Raw genomic sequence first — 26,825 nt, 5'->3', positions numbered from 1 at the left:
GACACAAGAGCAGCACGGTTTAGCCATGGTTCGGATACAGGTACTGCTCACAGGAGCCCTTAGGACCAGATCTGATCATTACCTGTCAGGCATCCCTTAAACTCATCTTCTAACAACTCCTCAATCCCATCCTCATTACAATTTGGTCTGCCCACCTCTGCTCCTGGAAACATGTTTAGAGTTTACCTGCGTACATAGATGGGAAAATCCTCCAGCAAGCAGTGCCACAACCCTCTCCGGGCTGTTCAAGCTTGGAGATACACACTGCATTCCTGAAGTCCAGGAGGGCTGTTTTGCCATAAACCACACAAGGCAGAGGACTACAGCAAGCACTGCAACGCAAGGCTGGTGGTTGCGGAGCGTGGTTGTAACCCAGCACACGAGAGTTTCCTCTGTCGGAACGGCAGAGACACCAGGAGCTGAGCGTGACCCGGCAGGTGAGGAGGAAAGCTGGAGCTGTGCCGTTTCGTGCGTGTGCCGATGACAAAGCCAGCAGCCCAAAGCTGAGGGGCCTGGGGCTGCAGACAGCAGGGAGGGTACATGCAGAGCAGCTCTGCCTGTTTGCCCATAACAAAGCAATCATGCCGCTAAAAGCAGCTGCTTAAGGGACAGAAGAGATGAACAGATTGAGCTTTGGTCTGACTACTTTATTATACATTTTTATTGCAAATCCAACCACATGCATATCTTGCATTTCAGAGGAAAGTCCTGTGCATATGGGTACAGCTGGACATCATTGGTATTCTGAAGCTCAAAATACATTATTGTTTTAATTTCACAGAGTCAGAATCTCTGCAGAGCTGTAGGGCAGCATGGGCTGGGTTACTATGGACTGTGACTCCAATAGCCAGTTACTGACCCAGATACCAGAAAGTTGGAATTGGGATCATTACTTGAGATAAGCTTGGCTTTAATTAAATAAAAGGACATGATTCAGATGGGAACTGCAAGTTGCTTCTTCCTAGGCTATAATCTTGGTTAGGACTAATGGGGGCTGCTAAGCTCAAGAAACACCCAGAAGTGGTAGGATTTAAGCAGCTGCGCTCCCTTTGCATTGGCAGGGAGCTTTTATCAGGATGCTTTTAAAGCACCGTGAAGCACTCACTAGTCCTCTCTGGCCTTGTTCACTTTGACCACTGCCAGTACTTAGGAGGCAAAGCTCCACTTTCTTAGGCAGTAGCACTCAAGAGTTGCAAAGTGAACTAGTTTTCAGAGGTTTCAAGAAATTTACTTCACATAATAAGGACTGAGTAACCAACTGAAAATGAAATACTAATGAGAAGTGCTAATTATCTCCAGTTCTGAATTAATGTTCTCTTATGTTTACCTACAGATCTGTGAATAATTCCACTAGAAAATCTGAGTTGTGGGAATTCATTAATTATAAAAATTAATCAACTCAAAGTCAAAAACACATAAACAATTTGTCATGGTATAAATCACATTTGATAGAGAAATGTATCTCCCAAGAGCTGCCTTTGTGCTCTTTCCTTGCAAAGTAGATACTGCAGTGAGTTAGCAAGTTAACTTATTTCTGCCATCATAGACAACAGATATTTATGACATGAGATAACTGAGTAAGAGCACCGAAATCTGCATAGACACATCAGATGTGTTCCCAGAGTGAAATGTTGTGCTAGCTAACCCACAGCTGCCTTTGTTTGGGCACCCGAGACCTTCCAGTACATTGGATTACATGGAGCTCGGAGACTGTAGCCATGTAAACAGACACAGTGAACCTGGTAAAAATAAGCTGACTTCAGTTTTTCCCCACTTCCCAGTGGGATAGCCAGCAATTCCAGCAACTCACATGCTCATTTTTCTCTGAAACACAGAGTCAGTGACAGATATATTGAAGCCCCCATGGCATTAAGACACATGTCGTGGTTTAACCCCAGTCAGCAACCAAGCACCACACAGCCGCTTGCTCACCCTCCCCTCCGCCCCCACTGGGATGGGGGAGAGAATCAGGGAAAAATAGTAAAACCCATGGGTTGAGATAAAGACAGTTTAATAGGACAGCAGAGGAAGAGGAAATAATAAAATAATCATCATCATCATCTTTGGCCACTTTGGGTCAGCCGTCCTTGCCTGTGCCCCCTCCCAGCTTCTTGTGCACCGGGCAGAGTATGGGAAGCTAGAGAGTCCTAGACCAGTGTAAGCACTACTTAGCAACAACTAAAACAGCAGTGTGTTATCAACATTATTCTCCTACTAAATCCAAAACACAGCACTAGACCAGCTACTAGGAAGAAAATTAACTCTATCCCGGGCAAAACCAGCACAACACACCCGGTTTAAATTTTAAAAAACAAATGCAATATCCTCAAAGCACAAGACAAAGATTTCTAAGATCAGAGAGAAAAAGGTTACTGATGTACTTCCCAGAAAAAGCAGTGACACAACAATAAAGCAGCCTGAGTTTTAGGGTTTTTTTGGTTTCGTGTGAAAAGGCACATTTTATTACAGATGTCATGTTGGATCCAAAGAGGTTCAGAACTGCACTGCTAACAGCAGCCAATACTTTTTTATGTAAATATCTTGTTAGCTATTATACTTGTGAATTTTTCAGACAGCAGAGAGCACCTGGAGCTACATCAGGCAAGAAATGGCACAAAAGGAGTAACGCCAATCACACCAGCATCCAGGCAGTTTTGCTGATGACTTACCCTTGCCGAATGCATATAAAATAGGAACAGAGGAAGCCTCGATCACGCACATGTTCTCTTTCTGATTGATCCAACTGCTTTGAATGGAGTATCCTATATATTTCTAGGAGACTTTAAAAGGTAACCTGCATATATTTTATCTTGCCTAAGCAAGCTTATTCTGCACAGGTTCCCATGTTTTTAGTCTTTTTAGAATCTAACATTACAACTCAAGAAAATGTCTTCACAGCACCAGTATTTATTTCTGTTTAGATGGTCATCAGCTCTTGATCAAATTGAGAGCCAGTGTTCCTGGTCTCTTTACGACTAGACGTATCCATCTTGTACCTCATGCCCATATTTTAGATACCCATGTGCAAGTCTAATTCAGTTATTCAGGAAATTCCAATAAATTGTTCAACCTTAAATTACCATAAGGTGCTCTGTATTTATTAGAGGGGACACATGGAACAGGGAGAATGAAGAGCTTCAAAGAGAAAAATCATTAAAGGCCAATCAGCAGCAATTTCAGTGATAAAGTGACCGAATTAGTACTCGGCGGACCTTATTTCTTTTCGCACTAAACCCTACTTGTTTTGATAAAAATAAATGCTTATTACTCCTGCATCATTTCTTCCAACTTGAGGCATCTGCTCAATACTTGGTCTCTGAGCTGTTTAAGTTTGGGTATAATGCAATACTGAGATATCACATACTTAATCCTCAGCAGAGGAAAAACTCCATAGGATTCATAACTGACGTTTTCACATAAAGCAGTTATCATGACGTTACAACGCATTTATGCCAGACTTACAGGTGTTTGCATTTTGATGTGGGACAACGTGCGCAGGAAAACTTGTCACAAAACCAGTAGAAAAGGAAAACCAAAAATATAATACACATTCCAAGAGGACTTTGAATTAACGATCAAGATTTCTTCACATTCAAGAACTTATTCCCAAGTGTAAATCCGTGTTTTAGCACACAGCAAAATATTTCTACGTAAGGTCAGACTGCTGGCTCCACAGCAGACAGACTCATGAACAGCCAACGCATTTTTGGAAAAGCTTGAGGTTAATGAAGAATCTATGCTTTGCTGTCAGTGATGTTAAAAGATTCTCCTCTCTGGAACCCACCGCATCTTCCTCAATACTTTAAAGCAGTACGAATACATACATGTGTGTGCGTATATAGGTGTAGCTGAAAATACAAACGTATATACACACACAACCCTTGCACATTCAGAATGCAAGTAATCTATTAACAAAAGCTAGTGGACAACGTATATTCATCATAGCATAATAAAAGTGACACTCTCAAATGAATCATTGTTTAAATTTGAGTTTCTAGCATTGTTCTTGACAATTCCTTGCAAGTGCCAATTTAATTCGATTGCAAAAACACACTGGAATGGTTTATAAAGGATATTTTGCTTAGAGCATTAGATCAGTAAAGATTATGATAAATACTTTCCAGGTCTACATTTTAACTTGTTAATTATATCTATCATCAGATTGTAATTGATACCTAGCTACCGCATCACGGTAAACATCTTTGTTAAAAGAAAGTTAATTTTTCAGAAGTAGCTTAAATCTTTTTTAAAGGAAAAAAATTACACAAGCAGATTTTGTAATTATTGCAATAGTCTTGACCAAAAGACTTGGCTGATATTTGGATTTTCTACCTCAAAGACTGCAGCTGAGTTATCTTTTGACCTTGCTGATCTTTACCCATAGCACAAATGCAGATGACTTGCATGGGGAGGAGAGGAAACAAATCTCACCAGATTTCCAGAAAGCTGTTATGAACGACACATGGGACTGCCTGCACAAATTTCTAAACCAAACTGCAGGAGCAGTTTGCAAAAGCAATCCTACTAGTCTAAGCACAGTTGTTAGTACCTGAAGCAGCTCATATTTGGGTATACAAGACCACGTTCCTTTTGGGAGAAGGGGAGTAAGTTCTTACTTAAATTCAGTTATGGGTATCTGCCCTACCCAGCAAGAGAAGATGGAATAATACATGAAAAATCTAGGACTACTGATTCCATTATCAGAGAGGTGACCATGCATATGTTATTCTCCCACAGAATGAAGAAAATCTTGAAATGAGAATCAGAAGCTCATGGTTGCCACTGTGATTATAGCAATTTAATTCACAAGCAAGTGGTGATATGTAAATTTGGGATATTAACAGTTTAACTCAAAAAATCCAAACCTAGCTACAATATTTTATGTGGCAGAATCAGACAGCAATAATTCAAATAAAAATTTTTATTACATGCTAGTGTGTGATTGACTGCAGGCTTCAAGTTCATCTAATCTGCATAATGAGAATAGAAAATATAAATTGACAGAAGGCAAGGAAATTCAAAAGTTATAGTAGTAATAATGTCCATTATTGAAACAAAGCACAGCAAACTAAAATAAAATATAAGCTTCAACATTATCTGTTACTCTTACAGGGTCTGCTGCTTCACTAATGAAGAACCACTTTTTGACACAGGACGTACACACAGACAAAATCCTTCTTCCTCTTCTCCTTCACTCTCCTGCAAAAAAGCACCCCGGGTTGAGGCAGGGGGCGGGAAAGGATGTGCACATCTCTACTTCTTCCATCTGGAAGGGTTTGTCCAGATCATCTGGGTCTTGTGCACAACAAAGACACAGGATTAGGGGATGCAATGTACACTTTAACATGAACACACCTGAATGCATATCAACCCCCTCCAGTAACTACCTCTGTAAGTGTGTACGTTGGCAGATAGGAGATACGAAAAAAACTCTACAGGGGTTTTCACAGAACTGACCAAGGAGTGCAATAGTGCACGTCTTGGCAACAGACATGACTTTGCAGCGCAGACACCCATCAGAACTTCACCCTAACAGAAAATTCCTTAGCATAACAAGTCTTATTTTAAGGAATTTCTTGTTTCCATTTTTCTATTTTGTTTCAGTAGCATAGGAAGGATGCACATTTGAAATGAACAGAAATCCTTTAAAATATTTTTAAACCCCCTTTATTAATAAATGTAACATTTTTTCCATTTATTTAAACTTGTAGAAGAATACATGATACATTTCAAATATGCAGCCAAGGAAAAAACTGAAAAAGAATATTAGAAATAAATAATTCAAGTCTGTAATAGCCAAATATTTTCTCAGAAATTCTGTAAACAGATTGTGATTGGGACCTCTCAGGAAGTACTGCGTCTTAAAATGTAAGGTTTCAAGATGTAAAAACCTGGAAAAATTGAAGTATGGTTCTCAGAAAACCACCTCTTTTAAATATCCACATTCTATACTTTGTATAAGCCTGCATTAATATGCTAAACAAATAAGCCTTAAAATTAAGTGAACAGAAATGGAAATGCTGATAGTAAGTGCCTCCCTGTGGCTTTCAGCCATTTAATTATAGTAGCTTGCTGTGCAACAGCATGCAAGGTTCCTCAAGGCAACAAATCTTTTAAATAATACAATGTCCTTAACTCTCATAGAAAGCAAAATAAAAGAGAGACTACCTGACATAACCTTTCTGAGAACACCATGATTGCAAATAGATGAGTAACACGGAAAAAGAGATGAACCCCTTCCCCATGTTCAATTGTTCCCAGGAGCAAACAAGAACTCCCTTGAAACAGACACACGCTTGGGCAGAATGTGAGCTTTAGTCAGTACATACTCTAACACAGCCTCTGAAGAGGTGATCATTTTACTTGACAGCAGAAGCATGTTTCCAGATATCTAACGCACAGCAAGGAGAATTTAACAAAGAACAGCTGAAATCCACCACATCTATACTGAAGCTTCCTGCAATAGACCTGAGGTGACAAAAGCATGTTGCCTACGAATCCTTCACTCCCTCTTCATTCCTCCATTCCCCAAATTTCACAACACGTTCTTAACTCTGTGTTCCCAGTGATTAAATCTCAGGTTACTAAGTAATATTCATATAAATCTCAAAGCACTTACTTTGTGCTGCCAAGTAATCAGCTACGTAAAATCTTTTCTAAAGGACCTCTGCATGAATTCTACCACATTGTTTTCATTGTTGGGCAATAATGAAAATTTAGATGCAAGAGAGTCATGGAACAGTAGTACATTCACTGAGCCTTTTTAAAAAGCATTTTCAAGACAGTTTTTAAGAAACAGAATGAGAAGGGAAGGTTTGCAAATCAAGTCTGTTTTAACTCACCTGGGTAAGAGTAAGGAAAAACTTTTCAATATTGGATATACAATATAATACTGGTGTAAGGAGGAAGAAAATCAGCTTCCTTGAAAAGCTACTGAATTAGGAGGTTTTTTTGGAAGCCACAGCTCCTTGTCTCCCTCTTAAATTCTCAGTGTATTATTTAATCAACTAGTCACAAGTCTGGAGAATTTACAGGAGAGTCAAAACAATCACAACTAAGAAACTGTTAGTCCATAGAAAAGGAACGCTTAGTTTCCTCCCAATAGATTCATAAAGAGGTCCAAAATAATATTGCAAGAGATGCAAACTATTAGGCCACCTGTATTTGTGTCTGTCTCAGTAATTTGTATCTGTCTCAGTACTTTGATACCACAGATCACAGCAGCTTTCCTGCCAGTACACAATATATCGATGAGGCATTCTTTGCTATTGAGTTGTAAGCAAACTATGAAAAACTATTAAAAAAACAGTCCAGGGCAGAACTGTCACAACTGACCCTTTTTTGGTTTAACTGTATTGACAATGTCAATACAGTTGCTCAATGTCAATACAATTGCTCTCTACAACTACCTGAAAGGAGGCTGTAGCGAGGTGGGGGTCGGTCTCTTCTCCCAAGTAGCAAGCCATAGGACGAGAGGAAACGGCCTCAAGCTGTGCCAGGGGAAGTTTAGGTTGGCTATTAGGAAAAAATTCTTCACTGAAAGGGTAGTCAGGCATTGAAACAGACTGCCCAGAGAAGTGGTTGAGTCTCCATCCCTGGAGGTATTTAAAAGAAGGGTAGACGTGGTGCTTGAGGACATGGTTTAGTGGTGGACTTGGCAGTGCTAGGTTAACAGTTGGACTCGGTGATCTTAAGGGTCTTTTCCAACCTTAACGATTCTATGATTCTATGATTAAAATAAGAAACAGAAATCTTCAGATACAACTTTTCAACAAAATTAACCATGCCAGTTTGTGAAACAGAAGCATCCTCATGCCCTGTGTACTCTTAGCACATTTGGACTTGTGCATCATGGGCAGAATGGTTAACTAATAACAGTATTTCCAGTGATATCTGAGGCAGAAGCAGCACTTCTGAGTTTCCCATCTCAGGTTACAATACAGGTGCTTTTTCTGTTAGCCATTTTCTAATTGTAATTTAGTCACTTGCGGTGAAGTACAATGTCAAGTGAAAATGACACAACTGAGAGTATAACTAGACCTTGACTAATACCATTCAATATATAATCACCAGCTATACATTCACTCTTTCTTTGCTTCAATAAAAAGCTACTACAAGCTATTCTAGCGTCTCTTAAAATGTGAACAGATTTCACTGCAAGCATGAGTAAGTCCCAAATCAATAATCTAAAATCTGCAAGTTATTCCACTTGAATTAATTACCTGTATAAGAAACATAATACTCCATTCATTCCATTCACATTTCACTCAATATTACTGAATATTGAAATATTAAATCTTTTTTTTGGCCAACAGTATTTGAATTTGGAATTTTTTTTATGATACACACTTCTTCACTTTGCACATCATACGCTTGTAACTCAAGGCTTTATTTTCTTTATCTGACTACTTCTTTCATAGGTAAACAGTGATATTTAAAAACAGAAGTGACTTCTCAAAACTCAGAAGTATGGCAAACAGTCATTTGGAAAGAACAACACATAAATCTATTCACCTATGCAATAGCAGCCTCTGACAATTGCTTTGAGAAAGCTGTTAGTGCAGAAGACATTTTCCCATAGCTCTGAAAAAGCTTACTTCAGTGACAGCCAAGTTGAAAACTGTCTCACTATCTTCCAGACAAATTCTAATGAAAAATTTTGATTCCCCTGTAAAATACCTCCTTTTTAAACTTCAACAAATTGTACTGAACTTCTGAGATCATTTACCTAGCCAGTTTTTTAACAAATTGTTAACACAAACTACAGCAGAATATACTGAATAATTAATTTCCAGAGTTCACCTTTATTAAAAACAAGGTTTTTGTTGTGAGAACAAATAATCTCTCACTTGTAGCTTGAAAGCCTAAAATAGGATCATTGGCTTCCAGGGTTGCTACTAGCTGCTTAGCAACCTGTCCTACTTGTCTTCCTTCCTTCCTGTTGTAGAGAACTGTGGACAGAGGAGTCGGCTGACGATAGATGAAAACTCGCCGCAAGCACTCACAAAGAGCAGCATAGGAATAATCTGGAGCACAAGCCATGAACTTCTTGTCTTGCTTTGATGCTTGGACATAACCTGCATAGCCCAAAAAGAAGTAGAAGGGAGAAGTAATACATTGGTTTCAACAGCACTCTGTCTAAGACAAAATCAACCTTAGCTTAAAAAATTATATGCAATGAGTAACAAAAAAGAAAGAAAGAAAGAAAGAGATATATGTTGTTATTAAATAAGCCAATGGTTTCTGAAGGTATGCATTAACCAATTTAATATCAACGTAGAATTCTTCTGTACATCTTTCTAACTGGCATTTTTGATGCGCATCTATGTATAGCTAGATACTGTTCCCACATCATCTAGACCCTCTCCGCCTCACAAGGTCTTCCATTTTCTCAGCAGGATCATAAGGCACGGATACACACCTTGGCCCAATATTAGTAGTCTAAACAGAATAACCCTCTTCTCTCCCCTCATCCCCCATTTTGTAGTTACATTTACAATTTGAGATTTCTGAGTCTACCTAATCTTGAACACACACTTGTCTTCTATTTAGAACTGACTGAAAAAAACGCAAGTTACTTTTCAACACACTGTAATCTTTGTTAATATTCACTGAGAAGGAAAGATCTTCCTTTTCCTCTTCCATTACAGAACTCGATTAGTAAACAGACTTACTTCAGACTGATTTCCCTTCACACTTTTGTAGAGACTTGAGAGAGAATCTTTGCAAAGTGATCTACCATCTTTCTGAAAGGTTATTTGCTTCACTTCCATTGAACAATGCATGGCAATGGTTATCACTGAAAGACAGCACCTCTGAGAACAGCAAGCATGCTAGAGTTTACTTCTTTTGTCTCTCCCTCTCACAGGATAGAGGTCAAAGTACTTGTACTGGGGCTGGCTGGGATGGAGTTAATTTTCTTCACAGCAGACCGCAAGGTGCTGTGTTTTGAATTTGTGACTAAACCAGTGTTGATACACGATTTTTTGGCTATTGCTGAGCAGTGCCTGCACATTGTCATGGCTTTCCATTTTTTTCCATTTTTCCAACTCTGCCTGCCCCCAGTAGGCTGGGGGTGCACAAGAAGCTGGGGGGGGGGACACAGCCAGGACAGCTGACCCCAACTGACCAAAGCGCTCAGCCCATGAGCTTTCTTGCTTTTGCTCTTCCAGTTCTCTCCCCTGTCCCGCTGCGGGCAAGGAGGGGGAATAGGAAGAGAGCAAGCAGCCGTGCAGTGCTTAGGTGCCCAGCAGGGCTAACCCGCAACAGTACCATCACACTTTAAGAGGGCATTTTCATGCCTTGAGGGTTGTTTTTTTTTTTAAATGTTAACCATAAGACTTCTACATTTACAAATGCTTGCTGCTGTCCTCAAAACATGATCTCCGTTCAAATCCAGCTTGACAGTTTTCACCACAAAACAATCATTAACTGTATAGCTAGACTGTCAATTGACATGATTGCTGTACTGGGAAATATTAGGACAGCCAGAAAAACTTTCCAAGTGTGAGTTCATTAATTTAATTCATATATTTAAACACTGGCACTATAAGCAGGATAGCCTTGCAGGTAAAAGAAGCTTTTGAGCCAGGGGACTTGTATTTAAATGGGATTTCCCAGAAGGGAAATTGTGGACTCCTTATTTTTTAAAAAAAACAAATCTAAAAAATGTCACTGTCCTCTATTTTTCTGGTTTATAGTTACAACCCTGTTAGGAGCAGGGGATTTATACAGCAAGACTAATGAGTAGTCAGTGAAAGATACAGGCTTCTTCAGCAAACTGTGGTAAGTTAAAAAAAAAAAATATTAATTTTTCAATCATCATCTTTGTACAGCTTGTTAAAAATAAATTCCAAAATTTTGAGCAGAAGCAGAAGGAAATAGGGCTACTACTATTGCTTTGGTCAATATAATGACTACTGCAGGTTTTGGAAAACTAGCCTTTTAATCTAGAAAACACTAATTTTTACTACTAGCTCTTGCAAAGTACTTCTAAATTTGGTTGTAGATAAACAAGCTGATGACTTACATCACCTCTGGCACACAAAAGGTGAACTAGATTAGTACAGAAGTGTAGACGTCAAGATAATATTGTAAAATGACAGTACAATAAGGAGAAAGAAGTAGAGGAACAATGTTGGTTTTTATCACCTTAGGCACAAAAAGCTCAAAGATATCATAATTTCCTTCCTGTTATTTTCAAAACAATAGAAACATTCTTAAAACAGTACTACAAAGTCAGCATAGAAACCTGAAACTAATACTAATTTGAAAAAACATCTTAATCCTTATCGTCTGTTTTTTCCCAGCATAATGAAATTTGAAATGAGTAAACAAAGAACAAATTGTGAAATTAATCTCTTTTGTTCGAGGATTTGTTAAGATGCTTATAGCTTAATTTGATCTTAAGTTAAAATAACAGGCTATTAAAAAAAATTACTTATATTAAAAAACTAAATAAATTGCAAAAGCTCAGAACAAAAACAATTATGTGTTATGGTAACTTACATGAGCTCTATAAAACAACTAATATCTTCCCTTTCGTTTTGGACCCAGCCTGAGAGTGGTGTGGTCAAACAAATGTATTTGGGGGAAGAAGGGAATAAATTGTCACACTCATGGCATTACTGAAGGAATGGGTCTAGAGACCACTTAGAGAACATGAAGACTACAGTTGTCACAGCAGAAGTAAACTCTGGACCAGATTAATTTTCATGAAAACTGATTTATTCGTTTCTTACTTTATAGGTATAATACTGGGCTATGTGGACCATCCTATTTAATCTGATGTGGAAATTCTTACTGATGCATTCATATTTTTCAAAGTACTTTCTTCTTCTGAGCTCTAGGATTCTGCTTCCAACAGTGGGTAAAACCAAATTTTTAGTCCTGATTGCAAGAACACAGCAATAACTAACGATTCTTCACAATCACATTTTCTACTTTTCTGGCAGTCTGTAATTTCAGAACAGTCAGGGGCTTCTTGAGCCAGAGCTGGCATGGTTATGCTCTTGATTGATTTTTCCTGTCATGATGATTTTTTATTTTTTTTTTCAAATTCATGAAAACTTTCCATGTCCACAAAGTTTTGCGGCAGAGGGTTCCACAGCTTAAATGAGCATACGTGAAGTATGTCTTTTAGCTTCTTTTGAACCTACTATACACTAGCATCATTTGATGCTCCTAGTTCTTATAACAGAAGAACAGTGAACAATCATGTCCAATTCTTTGGACTTGTCACCTGGGACAATGAGACAGGAAAAATCTAAAGGTCACTTATTAAAACATCTTACCATAAGCATATATACACCTAGACATGTCAACAATGAACTGCAGCTGTTCCCCTGGTGATTTCTGTATGAGCGTTAAGGTTCTAATTGTGCTTTTAAGTCTTTAATTTGAGTTCACTTATCCAAGGAAGACTCCTTTTTATTTTGCAGTACTGTGCTTGCATCCTGTATATGGTCTGAAAAGGCTTATTTTCTTCCCAAGGCATAAATATTTTATTTCTTATGCTCTAATACTTCTAAAATGAAGCTAGCATGCTGCTATCAACAGAATTATAGTACCTTTCAATTCAAATTTAATTAAGTGAAATATCAACAGAAGCCATACTAAGAGTATTCAGGTAGAAAAGTCTCAGATAGAGGAGTGTAACACAGAAGTTAATTTCCTACCTAAAGCATTAAAAGTTGCAATGTGTTCCCACATGTTCTCTGGTTGGTCTGAGTGGGGCTGCCAGAGAAGAGCATCAACATCATGCCTCAGGCAGAAGCATGGCATTTCTCTGGGATCCACAACAACTGAAAAAAGATACTGGTTGCTTCCAAGATTAATCTGAAAACAAAACAAAGAAATAGAAAATATTGATTCAAAGCATAAATAGCAGATTCTGTCACACATACTGCCAAAGTCAGATGATCAACTCCTTCATGTTTGTTAGTTGACAAAATGTTTGAGTACATTATGCTGCATCCCACTGATCAACAGCTCAATACACTACAGGTAGCTAATACATTTCAAGCAGATGCAATTAAGTTTCTTGGGATAGTATTTAGGGAAACGTTATGTCACTACACAAGCAAATGGGAATGTGTTTTGTGTAGAGATGGTTTTCTAGGATAGAGGATCCTAACCTACAACTTCTGATGTTAGGAAAAGATCGTCTCTAAGTAATCACGTCAGGTTTTCTGCAGTGCCAACAGAGAAGGAAATGCTGTCCCTCTGCAGTAAGCACTGAAACAAGGATTAGTTAAAATACTAAAATTACGAAATGTCATCAATTTTTTATTTACTCACAATCAAATAATTACTAAATTTCAGATTAGCACACTCTTCATCAAATATGTCTAGATGGCCAAAAACATTCAATAACCACTTCTATTCACCAGGAATGACCAATCACATAAGAAAGACAAGACAGGCATATCCTGCTACCTGAATAAACAATAGTAAGAATAAAAAATAAAATACCACATATTTTGAGCTTTCTATGTAAGGCCTTCTAAGGGAAGTTAATAGCAATACTTTTAATGTAGCACTATGATTAGCAAATGCTCAAAGAGGAAAGAACAATCTGTTCCCTTAAGGTCTATCAAGAAAGAATAAAGAATGCTCAGGAATTTCTGTTTGTACTCAGAGCTGATCTACATCATTCATGTTACCAGATGAACAAATACATTTGAACTACTTTTTATATCCAGAAGCTATGTCTGCCACAGCAACATGGAGGATGACACCTTAATGCATGGTACGATATATTACTCCTCAATGAGCATTTCAGATGCTGACATTCATTGACTAATCATTCTCAAAACAGTCATCACAGCACTCTTTTTATTACATATATTGTGGCAATAACTATGAACTGCAAGCCTTTTATGCTATCATTGTACAAATGTCACAGGATGGAATCTCTGTCTTGAAGACCTTAATTTAATCTCATAAGATCCAGTGGACAGAAACAACAGCTATTGAGACCCAGAAATTTGTTTACTCGAGGTTATACAGTCTACGGCAGAACTAATGTAATTATTTCAGCTGATTAAGTTCAAGTCTAATGGCTCAACTTCAGAACAGCCTTCTATTACTACGCCATTCAACAAGCACACAAATTCTTCAGTTTTATTAAAACTACAAAAGAGGTGAAATAATCCTCAGTCTCCATTAGGGCCAGATGCTATCATGAAATGAGGGTTACTAATTTTCTAAGCAACTTAAGAGGCAAGGAAACACTAATGAAGATAACATCAAGAGCTCCACTAATAAGGTGCCTTAAGGAGAACAAAGCAGAAAACAGGAGGCAGGTCTTGTATTGGTGCAATGTGCTGAGCAAAACAGCAAGTATGAAGGTCCCAGTCCCTCAAACTTCTTAACATCTGAGAAAGGTAAGAAGTCAGCAGAGGTCAGGCAGATGACACCGACAGAAGTGAATGGGACAGACTTCCAAGGAGCACAGGAAAAAATAGGCAGAATGAATGAGAAACAACTTGAGAAAGGGAACAAGTTGAGACTTCTCATATGTTCAGCTCAGGACTCACTCCATGGGCCCCTATTGCCTGCTCACAGTGGCACATGCTTTTCACACCTGGGTAAAAGTGAATCATGGGGACTGTGCATCAGACAGACTGGTGTGATGACACTCCACAGGGTCATGGACAATGAGTTACAGTATGATTTGACCAGAAGAGCCTCCTAGAAGGCCCAGCCTCCTTGGTTGTTTTTCATCAATGTGACCTCTGTTTTGCTGCTGGACAGCTAACCTCCCCAAAAGTCATCGTTATTGCTTCTACTTCATTACCCCATCTCCCAGGTAAGAAAAGCAAGTTGTTCCTGGAGCACCAGAAGGAAATGAAGCTTGGCTTCCTACAAACTGGAATTACATTTGCCTAAGCTTCTGTTCCCCAGAACTCCTTGTAGATTTCATCTGTTCTCATTTTTAAGCTCTTTCCTCCCATAATCCCTATCTGCTTTGTTGAATATGAGGTAGCATAGTCTAGGACTAATCCTGAACTTTGGCTGTGCTTACAGGCCAAACAGCTGCTGCCTTTTAAACTGGATATGCACTGAGTTACTGTGGTGGGTTTGACTTTGGCTGGCTGCCAGACACCCACCCAGCTGCTCTCTCACTCCCCCTCCTCAACAAGACCGGGGAGAGAATAAGATGAAAAAGCTTGTGGTTTGAGATAAAGACAGGGAGATCACTTACAATTCTACCATCAGAAACAGACTTTGCTTGGGGAAAATTAATTTAATTTATCACCAATTAAAAATAAAGTAGGATGATGAGGAACAAAGATTAAAAAAACCCTTCCCCACACCCTTCCCCAGCTCAACTTCACTCCTCCATTCCTGACTGCTCTACCTCCCCTGCTACCAGAGTGGTGCAGGGAGATGGGTAATGGGGGCTGGGGTCAGTCCATAACACTTCCTCTCTGCTGCTCCTTCCTCCTCACGCTGTTCCCCTGCTCCAGCATGGGATCTCTCCCACAGGATACAGTCCTTCATGAACTGCTCCAACATGGGTCCTTCCCATGGGCTGCATTTCTTAAAGAACTGCTCCAGCGTGAATCCTTCCCAAGTGGTACAGTCCTTCAGGAACGGACTGCTCCAGCATGGGTCTTCCATGGGCCACAGTTCCTACCAGAAAACCTGCCTCCTGCATGTGCTCCTCTCCACAGGCCCCAGCTCCTGCCATGAGCCTGCTCCTGTGTGGGCTCTCCACTGGCTGCAACTTTCTCCAGGGCACGTCCACCTGCTGTGGTGTGGGGTCCTCCACAGGATGTTGCATCGATATCTGCTCCACCACGGTCCTCCATGAGCTGCAGGGGGACAACCTGCCTCACCATGGTCTTCTCTATGGGCTGCAGGGGAATCTTCTCTGGCACCTGGAGCACCTCCTCCCCCTCCATCCTTCTCTGACCTTGGTGTTTGCAGTGCTGTTGCTCTCACATTTTTCTCACTCCTCCTTCTCACTGCTGCTGCACAGCATTTTTTACCCTTTCTTAAATATGTTTTCCCTGAGGGGCCACCGGCATCCCTGATGGGTTCAGCTGTGTCCTACAGTGGGTTCACTGGAGCTGTCTGGAACCAGCTGTGTCTGGCACTGGGTAGCCCCAGCCTCTTCTTGCAGAGGCCACCCCTGCAGCCTCCCAGCTGCCAACACCTGGGTATGAACACCCAATACAGCTCTACAAGCTGAGGCACCATGTACAGGTGTCTCCCCTTACTTATTGTTGTATCTCAACTGACAGAAGTTATGCATCTTTGAAATGGATAACAGCCAGAGCACTCTTCTCATCCACAGCTTACTTCATTATGCATCAGTCCTTTAGCTAAGGGAGAGGGTCGGACTCTGAGGAATCAACTCTAATGAAATTTCTTTGAACTGAGGAACTAGTTTCACAGACAATAAAAAAACTGCACAAATGTTTATGACACCACTGTAAAATCCCAACATTAGCACAAAATTAGCTTTGAAGTCACCAACGATCACCATTTTCAACTAAAGGTACAACAGTATATAAATCAAATTATTTACATAAGACAAGAAGTAAACTTTACAGCACCCAGCACTGAGTAATTTGTAGATGTCTTTCAACAGCAGCTACACATATTTTTAAGGGTCAAGCACTTAGTATTTTGTAAATCCCTCATCTAGTAAAGCACACAGCAAAATTTAAAAAAAATGTATTCTTTTAGAAGTACCATGTCAGGAATGTGATAGTTTTACAAACATCAAGATTTTGGTTCTACTAAAAATCTGTAGTTAAGCAAAAAAAACCACAAAACACGCAATATGCAATTTAAATCTACGTGTCCTAAAAATAATGTTATTACCTATGTGATAAGTACAAGTGCCATGTTACGTTAATTTTTACATCACAAACAGTTTTGACCAGATGAAAGTAATTAAGTTTTTTTCCCAGGTTTCAGTAAGTTCGTGGAATATGTAGAGAAATATTTTAAATGTACAGAACCTCAAAGTAATTCTGAACTTTGATTACTTTTTTCCCCCAGAAGTAATTTACAGTGTTTTGAAAAACTCAATAAATGTTATTTAAGCTGGGTTAGTTGCCTATTTTACATGCAGCAGAGATATCACTTGGACAGACAGTCCAAATGAAAAAAAAATTTTATGAGTGTTGTCAGAACACGAGAAACTCGACTGTAATAAAGAATCATTCAAACCTGAAGCAGTTATTCAGGCAAAGCATCCAGACCCAGAAAAGCTCTTGAGGAAGACCTTGCCTCTTCTCTATCACCACTAGAGCATCTCCACTCCAATGGACATGCACATGCCTTCCACACTCTCATAGCTCAGATGCAAGCATGATGTGGTGAATAGAGTTAAATCCAGTTGGCAGCCAGTCACAAGTGGTGTTCCCCAGGGCTCAGTACTGGGGCCAGTTCTGCAGTTCTGTTTAATATCTTTATCAATGATCTGGATGAGGGGATTGAGTGCACCCTAGGTAAGTTTGCAGATGACACCAAGTTGGTCAGGAGTGTTGACCTGCTGAAGGGTAGGAAGGATCTACAAAGGGATCTGGACAGGCTGGATTGACGGGCCGAGGCCAACTGTATGAGGTTCAACAAGGCTAAGTGCTGAGTCCTGCACTTGGGTCACAACAACCCCATGCAACGCTACAGGCTGGGGGAGGAGTGGCTGGAGAGCTGCCTGGCTGAAAAGGACCTGGGGGGGTTGGTCGACAGCTGGCTGACTATGAGGCAGCAGTGTGCTCAGGTGGCCAAGAGGGCCAATGGCATCCTGGCTTGTATCAGAAATAGTGTGGCCAGCAGGACCAGGGAGGTGATTGTCCCTCTGTCCTCGGCACTGGTGAGGCTACACCTTGAATACTGTGTTCAGTTTTGGACCCCTCACTACAATAAGGGCATTGAGGTGCTGGAGCGTGTCCAAAGAAGGGCAATGAAGTTGGTGAAGAGTCTAGAGCACAAGAGCAGCTGAGAGAACTGGGGTTGTTTAGTCTGGAGAAAAGGAAGCTGAGGGGAGACCTTATTGCTCTCTACAACTACCTGAAAGGAGGTTGTAGCGAGGTGGGGGTCTGTCTCTTCTCCCTAGTAACAAGCGATAGGACAAGAGGCAACTGCCTCAAGTCGTGCCAGAAGAGGTTTAGATTGGATATTGGAAAATATTCCTTCACCAAAAGGGTTGTCAAGCACTGGAACAGGCTGCCCAGGGAAGTGGTTGAGTCTCCATCCCTGGAGGTATTTAAAAGATGTGTAGATGTGACACTTAGGGACATGGTTTAGTGGTGGACTTGGCAGTGCTAGGTTAACGGTTGGACTTGATCTTAAAGGTCTTTTCCAACCTAAATGATTCTATGATTCAATGTATTTCACAGAATGACATGCAGTTGTAGTTAACAGAGGTCATTCTGGCACCTACTGAGAAGGCAGATTCATCCTTCTATATAGGCATACAAGGAAGGGAAGAGTGATCTTGTATGTCAGCTAGTAGAAAATGAACAGAAACAACGGTTGTTGTTTCCATAATCCACCTATCAACCAAAAAAAGTCTCCTGCCACAAATCAACTGTTCTCCGAGATTACCTACTGCAATTAGCTATTCAAAAACCTAGGTTTACATAGTCCATTTCCTATTTTCTCCTTGCTCCACAAATCACTGGGAATATTCTCTTCTTTTCCATCTAAAACCAAGCAGCGTCTCTTCCCTTAAGCCATCCCAATTTTCCTACGTATTGGGATGCCTGGGTTACCCCACTGCAAGCACACAGCGCCACTTTGTACTTCAGGCATCTTTCAGCATTTTTTCAACTACTAATTTTTGTGCATTTTGTCATACATGCCTGCAATTGGTTTTAGCAGGATGCATAAATACAGAACTCAAGCATATGGTAGTATACATATTTATCTACATAACACAGAGAAGGCAAACTTCACGCTGTAAATGCTACTGCAAGCAGTTCCAAAAACAAGGTAGTGTTTTTAGGTAGCCCATACTTCACCTGACAAAGCGCCCCCCCTCCACAGCAAAAAATGTTGTCCATCATGCATCTCTAGTTTCTGATGGCTTGGAAACACAACACACTGGAGGTTAGGCCACCGTTAACCTAACTTAAAGAATTTATATTAATAAAGCAAATATTTCTCCATAGGAGAAACTGAATAACTGCATTAGAGCTAGAGGAGACAAATGTCATTTTGCCATACAAGAACAGGCCAGTATAGCAATATATTTGACAGAGATTGCTGGCTGTCAAACCTATTTATTTCGGCTGGATTATTGCCATTGAAATGCACTAGAAAATGTCAAGAAAAATAGAATCAAGTCTCTTTACAGAACAGATATCATTACATCATCTACGTTTTATATCCTTAAATTATAACTTAATGTGGGAAATGTTCCTATATAAATATTTCATGGTCTTAAATTCTCTAAGATCCTGGATGCACATTTCACAAAGTTCTGTCCAACTTAAGAGCAAAGTCATTGAGGCACGAACTTCTTATCCTTCAGGGCAAGAAGCAGTAGTTTAGGCTAAGTTATTCATAACTTTATCCAGTCCGGTCTTGAAAACCTCAAGGGCAGAGGTGGCACAACCTTACTAGACAGCCCAATCCATGCTACAACCATTGTGTGAAAGTTTTTCCTTCCACCGAGTTTGAACCTCGTTTCTACTTATGCCTGCTGTCTTTTGTTCGCTTACCACACATCACTGAACAGCTAAAATCCATTTGAACTGAGTTGCTATAAAATGTCCTCCTACCAATTACTGATTTTATCTTCTGACAAATGCTACCTATCACACTGTATCCACAAAACAGACGCCTTTCTTCGTGGAGCATGCTAGCCTTTAAAATTAATCTTTTTTTTTCTTTGGCAGCACAGATGCGTTTACAGGCATATATATACATACATATATATATACACACATACAGACATATACATATGTATCTGTACTGCAAAAGGAAAAAAGAGTATTTTTTTTTTAAAAGAACAAACCAAGATCTGTAAGACACAGACTTAAGACTTCTTCTAGAGCTTTTCTGAGGAAATGGGAAATTATTAACTGATTAAAAATCTTATCCTGTAACTATAACATTTTCTGTACGAAACAGGTTTTCCTACATGTACTTTGCATGACACAAGGTAGTGATGAGGTGCAATACCAATGTTTATTACAAGCTTAGTAGAGACATCTTGAAAAAAAACCAAAAAACAAAAAACAAAAAAACCCAAGATGACAACTTAATCTGTGATGCTTTCATGTGATTATTTTGTTTCCCCCTTTAGCCAATGGACTAGATCAAGTCCTAACTTACTGTTAGTCAACGTTGCTTATAACTCAGATCAAGCCTCCTATTTCAGCATTTTGCTTACAATCTGTTATTTCCAGTGTGACTGACAAACAAGTATCATAAAGTGATCTATGCTCCAGCTCCTTAGTAAAAAGGGTTAACTTTCTACCACGCTATCTGAAAAATTACTGAGCGAAATGCAAGCTAAGAAATCTAGAAGAATTTTATGCCACTGAAAAAGACCCCTTTCTTATCATTATTCTGACATTGCTTTTTCAAATGGCTCACTTGTGAAAGTATATATATTTTTAAAATCAGAATAAAAGGAGCCTTGTTTTTACGTTAAAATGGCATTAAAGAACACATATTGGTTGATAATTTCCGTTGCTACTGTGATTTTACATTATGGAAGAAATTTATGTGGTTTCAAGAGTTCGCACAGATTTTTGTTCTGATAATAGAATTCAGCTTGCATTTCAAAAAATGTTTAGAAATATTTCTGTATAATAACTTGCAGCACTTACTACATGAGTGACTTTCAAGGTATCACCATCAAATCTGCATAAGCTTGCGCTATCTTCAAGAAAAGCATCACATTCTTCTAATTCTTGAGCATTACAAGGTGGGTTTTCCTTTTCAGGGTTTGGATTCTGAAATAAAAAGACAATGAACTACACTGAAAATCCAAGCTACTGAACATATATATATAAAAAACCCTTTTCATAATAAAAAAAGAAGTTCAACAGAACAGAAAGAATCATTTGCATATCTTTACATACTTAAAAGATCAAGCTATTATGTACTTATTCAAAATGAATAGAACAATTTCTGTTGTGGAGGATAGCATGAGTGGTAGGTACAACAAAATCCATTTCAGTTTAAAGAAAGGTACAGAAGCCATTAAAACATGGACAATAAACTCCCTTCTGTAAGTAGCAGAAGTATACAATTCTGAAAACCTACGCAGGTTTAGTAAATTTACATCAGTGTAAGCTTCTTTCAGATTGCCATCGGAAATGCTATTAAAATGGATTAATTCATTTTGTAAGAAGCTCTGTTATTTAAAATTAATAATGTTGCTATGCCTATTTTTCAATGCACTCAAAACAAGAAAAAAGCACATGTATTTTCTCACATCCCACAAGTGAAAGAAAGGAAAAACCATCACTTTTACTAGTAATTTGAGAGCAAGATAGAATACTACTGGATACAAGAACAGCTTACTTCTGCTAATGACATCTTCCTTGGGTAATTTTCAAAACAACCAAGCTATGTTACCTTTGTGATATATTTCAAGAACTAATTTTATGATAACAGAAACAGACCTTTATTTAACAGAAGGCAAAAATATACACTTCCTCATTAAGTACGAATTAATGTTGTCTCTTGCACAAAAAAGACCATCTTGACAACTAATATAAGCTGAAAGCTGAGGCCAAACAATGTGTAAGGAAAGATTAAACAGGGCACTGACTCAATTCATCTGACAGGGAGGAGTTCTTGAGTTTCTGTGCTCTTTCTTCGTCCATTTCAGCTCATTATTAAGAACTTCTATTTTGGTTCCGTCCATAAAGTGAAGGACATGACCACAATTTTTTTTTTAATTGGTAAGACAATTTAAGTTCAAAGAAAACAAACACTAAGAGATAACAAAGAAACATCCTTAAATGACAGGGACCAGGACAATTAAGTGTCATATACTGCAGACTAATGCACAAGACTTAAAACAGGGTATCTGTCTCTTTAGACGATAGACTTTGGGGTTCACCTCTCCTCTACCAAGCATTCTTAATGGCTTCTGGTTTACTGTTTCATCGGGGGGCTTTTAAAATAACCTTTCGGGTAAACATCATTACCATAAACAAGTGAGATGACCAAAAAGAATCAATGCCCTTACTATACGTACGTAGCTAATGCTGCAGTATAACAAATTACGCAACATTTATTTAAATGAACAGTTACCTAAGAAAAGATTTTTTTTTTTTTACATTATCATTATTGCACACAAGGTGAAAAGTTGTGCCAAAAAAAAAAAAATCATCACTTTAAGCTCAGTATGAGTTACAAAAGAAAAGAAATTTGAAGTTCCCAATAAATCTACGGTCAAAAGATGTACTACAATATCTTGCCCACAAATAGTGGGAGAGAGAGGAGGGAAATCAATTTAAGCACTAAACAGAATTTATTTTAATAACACTTTTCAGCCTTATTAAAAAAAGCAATAATCCAAAACTAATATATCAAGACCCATAGGGAGTCACACTTCACAAGTTTTAGATGAGATGCCATTTTCTAATTAAACCAAAAGGGGAAGTATCAAGCAAGCAGCAGTTAAAAATGACATTTCATTTTGTTTTAAGTAGACTCCCTGTAAAACAATAATGCCAGAAAGTTCATGAGTCATGCTTATGCTTTCCTAAATTTTCCTTTTAAAAGTGTCATTTACGCTCACAGTCTGTAAGTCAAGTACAGTATCCCTAGGAAGACAGTATAGAAGTGTTGCTAACCTATTGATAAACAAGGAACAGACATCCTTCAAAATTACTTATATCAACTGCTTTAAAACAAACTGCCACATTCGAAGTGGTGAAAACAAAATTTATATTCAATGTTAAATCAGACTTCTGTTTTTGTGCACAGACACTACCACGTAAGCTAAATTCAGTCCCCCATGAAGATGATACTACTGTTCAAAGTATATTCACAGCTCTAGTGCCATAAGTTTGTTAACAGTTTCAGTTAAAATGAATGTAGAGTTAGGATTCTGAATAGTAAATGAACTGATGAGCTATGTCAATGAAGTGCAAATTAGGATATCAAGAAAAGACAACAAGAATTCTACAAGAATTTTAAATGTTTTACTTTCAACTCCTTACCATTACTTCAGAGGTAAGATGCATCAGGCTTTCAGTTATTTCAGAGCATTGAGAAGAGTCCATAATGAATTCCCCTCTTGTGTCACCAACTATTAGCTCTGGCCACCGGGGTCCCTCATTTTTCTTAATTAGAGAAATTTCCAAACTAAAATGCAAATAGAAGACAGAGTAGTACATAAAAATACTGCATTGGTTTCTCAGATTAGTAAAAAAGCTCTAAATGTAGATTTGAGCACTTCTCCTCTCCAAACTGAATTAATAATGAAAATCACATAACAGAAACAATTAGCATTCAATTTATAAAATAAACTATTCTAATGGAAAATATTCTAAAGAAAACCAGACAAAGGATATGTGATTTCTAAAAGCCTTAGAACAAAGAGAATGCATTCATACAAGTGTCCTCAGAGTTTTCAATGTAAATGCAGTTTCCACCGAAGCAGTCTTATTAAAATATTGTAAATACCACATGAGATCACCTGTAAAGAAATCTATTCAAAAAGTGACAGAATTTTACTATAGAGGTTTATTTGAAACCTAAGAAGTACTTAATAGGGTTACTTAAGTATGCACTACCCTTATACAGCATCTAGGACAAAAATATTTGTATTTTATAGAACTCAGAAATACTAAAACAGTTAATTATCTACATTGTAATATCTAAAATCATATCTCAGAAGAGATAGGATTTCTGTAACCTGTAAAAAAAACCAACAAAACACCAAACTTAAGAGAACCTGGTATAACCATTAGGAATAACTAACTAAATGAATAGAAAACCAGAGACTTAGCCCAATGCACCAATACAGCAATTTCATTTAATAACTGCGTTAGACCAACATATGGATATAATGACAAAACAAGAGTTAGTTTTATTATATTCACTTTTTGATACACTTATAGGGTTTACAATGACAGCCTTTTACCTGACAGAACAGGAAAACCTTCTAGAGTTATTACCTACTGCATCATAGCAGTAACTATTCAGTTAACTCTGAATCAGTTTCTGAAGCAATTACACTGATATTAGAAACGGCATACTTTTACAGAAGATATTTGGAGCAAGTTCTAGACTTTTAATCAAGAGGTTTAAAGTGGTACTGCATTAAGAAATGAGTGTGACTTACTACATTGAAATGTGTAATTACTATTTCCCATTTAAAATAGAAAACCAAGATTCATGCAATATTGCTCACTTTATTGAGTAATAAAAAAATCGAGTTACTCAGTTGAGTTATTTTTCAATATGGAATCTAATAATCAACAACTGAAAATCACATTTTAGTATATAGTATTAATATAAACTACATACAAGTATTAGTCTCTTTATTGAATTCTTTTGGAGAATAACTATCTTTTACAGTTAACCTTTTGGGAAAAAGCAAAGATTTTTGATGAAGCAAACCAAGGGAAAGTCATAGAATATCTCAAGTTGGAAGAGACACATAAGGATCATCAAGTCCAACTCCTTGCTCCTTGCAGGACTACCTAAAACTAAACCATATGACTATCAAATGAAACTGAAAAAAATTTTAATTGCAAGTGTAACTGCAAGGGGAAGGCTGTGGATGTCGTCTACTTGGACTTTAGTAAGGTCTTTGACACTGTCTCCCACAGCATTCTCCTGGAGAAACTGGCTCCTCATGGCTTGGATAAGCGCACTCTGTGCTGGGTTAAAAAATGGCTGGACGGCCAAGCCCAGAGAGTGGTGGTGAATGGAGTCAAATCCAGTTGGCAGCCGATCACAAGTGGTGTTCCCCAGGGCTCAGTGTTGGGGCTGGTCCTGTTCAATATCTCCATTGATGATCTGGATGAGGGGATTGAGTCCACCCTCAGTAAGTTTGCAGGAGACACCAAGTTGGGTGGAAGTGTCGATCTGCTGGAGGGCAGGAAGGCCCTGCAGAGGGACCTGGACAGGCTGGACCGATGGGCTGGGGCCAACTGTATGAGATTCAACAAGGCTAAGTGCTGTGTCCTGCACTTGGGTCACAACAACCCCATGCAATGGTACAGGCTGGGGGAGGAGTGGCTGGAGAGCTGCCTGGCAGAAAAGGACCTGGGGGGGTTGGTTGACAGCCGCCTGAACATGAGCCAGCAGTGTGCTCAGGTGGCCAAGAGGGCCAATGGCATCCTGGCTTGTATCAGGAATTGTGTGGCCAGCAGGACCAGGGAGGTGATAGTGCCCCTGTCCTCGGCATTGGTGAGGCCACACCTCGAGTACTGTGTTCAGTTTTGGGCCCCTCACCACAAGAAGGACATGGAGGTGCTGGAGCGTGTCCAAAGAAGGGCAATGAAGTTGGTGAAGGGTCTAGAGAACAAGTCTTATGAGAAGCAGCTGAGGGAGCTGGGGTTGTTTAGTCTGGAGAAGAGGAGGCTGAGGGGAGACCTTATTGCTCTCTACAACTACCTGAAAGGAGGTTGTAGCGAGGTGGGGGTTGGTCTCTTCTCTCTAGTAAGAAGTAATAGGACGAGAAGAAACGGCCTCAAGCTGTGCCAGGGGAAGTTTAGGTTGGCTATTAGGAAAAAATTCTTCACTGAAAGGGTAGTCAGGCACTGGAACAGGCTGCCCAGGGAAGTGGTTGAGTCTCCATCCCTGGAGGTATTTAAAAGACAGGTAGACGTGGTGCTTGAGGATATGGTTTAGTGGTGGACTTGGCAGCGACAGGTTAATGGTTGGACTCAATGATCTTAAGGGTCTCTTCCAACCTTAACGATTCTATGATTCTATGTCTTGCAGAAAATGTCACGCTAGGTTTTTTATTATAACCAAACCTCACAAGGTATATACACCTATATACTTCACACACCTATATACTTCACACAGAAGTTCAAACAATGCATTACTGAAAAATATCAACATCAAGCTTGTCCAAGCACCCAGAAGTCAGTATTATCTTTATCACATCTTTTTTCACTTCGTATTTTAAACTGTTATAATGGCAAGAGTAACTACTGCCATATATATTATGTACAAAGCAATACGAAAACTATCATAAAGACACAGTATCTGAAATGTATAACACTCTGCTCCCCAATTTCCACACTTGGGGAATGGTAGTGAAAATATACATATTTAAAAGTTGTCATTTGAAATTGTAATGATTTTTTTTATCCTTTTTTCTACTTGAAACTCAGACTTCATGGTGTCAGAAAGCTATGGTTAATATAAAGTCTATTTTTCTCTGAGTCTTCTCAAAAACCCTCCTTAGATGGCCATATTTTCCATAACATTATGTTTGGGAACATTATTGTGCCATTGAAATAAATCTGTATTCTCCCTACTTACTGCATGCTCATTCAGGTTTATAGGATTAAAGTTTGTGCATCTCAAAACCTCTCAGAGAAAACTAAATTGGAAACTCTGCACAAGAAACTCTGCAGGAAACTCTGTGGACCAAAAATGCCTAATGGAAACCCAAGGACAGATCCAAACCACACAAAGCTACGGGGTTTTTTTCATATCAATAAGCTTCACATATGCAGAAATAACTTCTTGAACTGGGACGCTGAGACAGAAAACTGAAGTGCATACACTCTCATAAAACAGGTATTAGATACTGAAAAGTGAAGGGGATTAATAAAACCACTAGCCCTGCTCTAAGGCTCTACCTGGTAAAAAATAAAGTGCAATTTTCCTATTGTTTGATTATTACTATATATTGCATTCAG

The 26,825-nt window shown here is 38.8% G+C and overlaps 1 protein-coding gene across 2 annotated transcripts in view; it reads right to left on the bottom strand.

The window, feature by feature from the left end:
• Window positions 1–4,783: 4,783 nt before the first annotated feature.
• NUDCD1 (NudC domain containing 1) overlaps window positions 4,784–26,825 on the bottom strand; it is a 55,346-nt gene continuing 33,304 nt past the window's right edge. For both annotated transcript variants that reach the window (XM_087747364.1, XM_087747372.1), the window contains exons 7-10: window positions 23,157–23,301; window positions 20,805–20,930; window positions 12,678–12,837; window positions 4,784–9,077 (exon numbers count right to left, since the gene is read on the bottom strand). In XM_087747364.1, the coding sequence (XP_087603490.1) occupies window positions 8,785–9,077; window positions 12,678–12,837; window positions 20,805–20,930; window positions 23,157–23,301 (724 nt within the window). In that variant the 3' untranslated portion in view covers window positions 4,784–8,784. The remainder of the gene's footprint in view (window positions 9,078–12,677; window positions 12,838–20,804; window positions 20,931–23,156; window positions 23,302–26,825) is intronic.

This window comes from Nipponia nippon, unplaced genomic scaffold (assembly GCF_047370975.1).
Source record: "Nipponia nippon isolate SJK-2023a ecotype South Korea unplaced genomic scaffold, ASM4737097v1 scaffold_1, whole genome shotgun sequence".
Classification (NCBI taxonomy): Eukaryota; Metazoa; Chordata; class Aves; order Pelecaniformes; family Threskiornithidae; genus Nipponia; species Nipponia nippon.
Note: the sequence above shows the minus strand (reverse complement) of the source record. Positions and strands in the feature narration are given on the sequence as shown.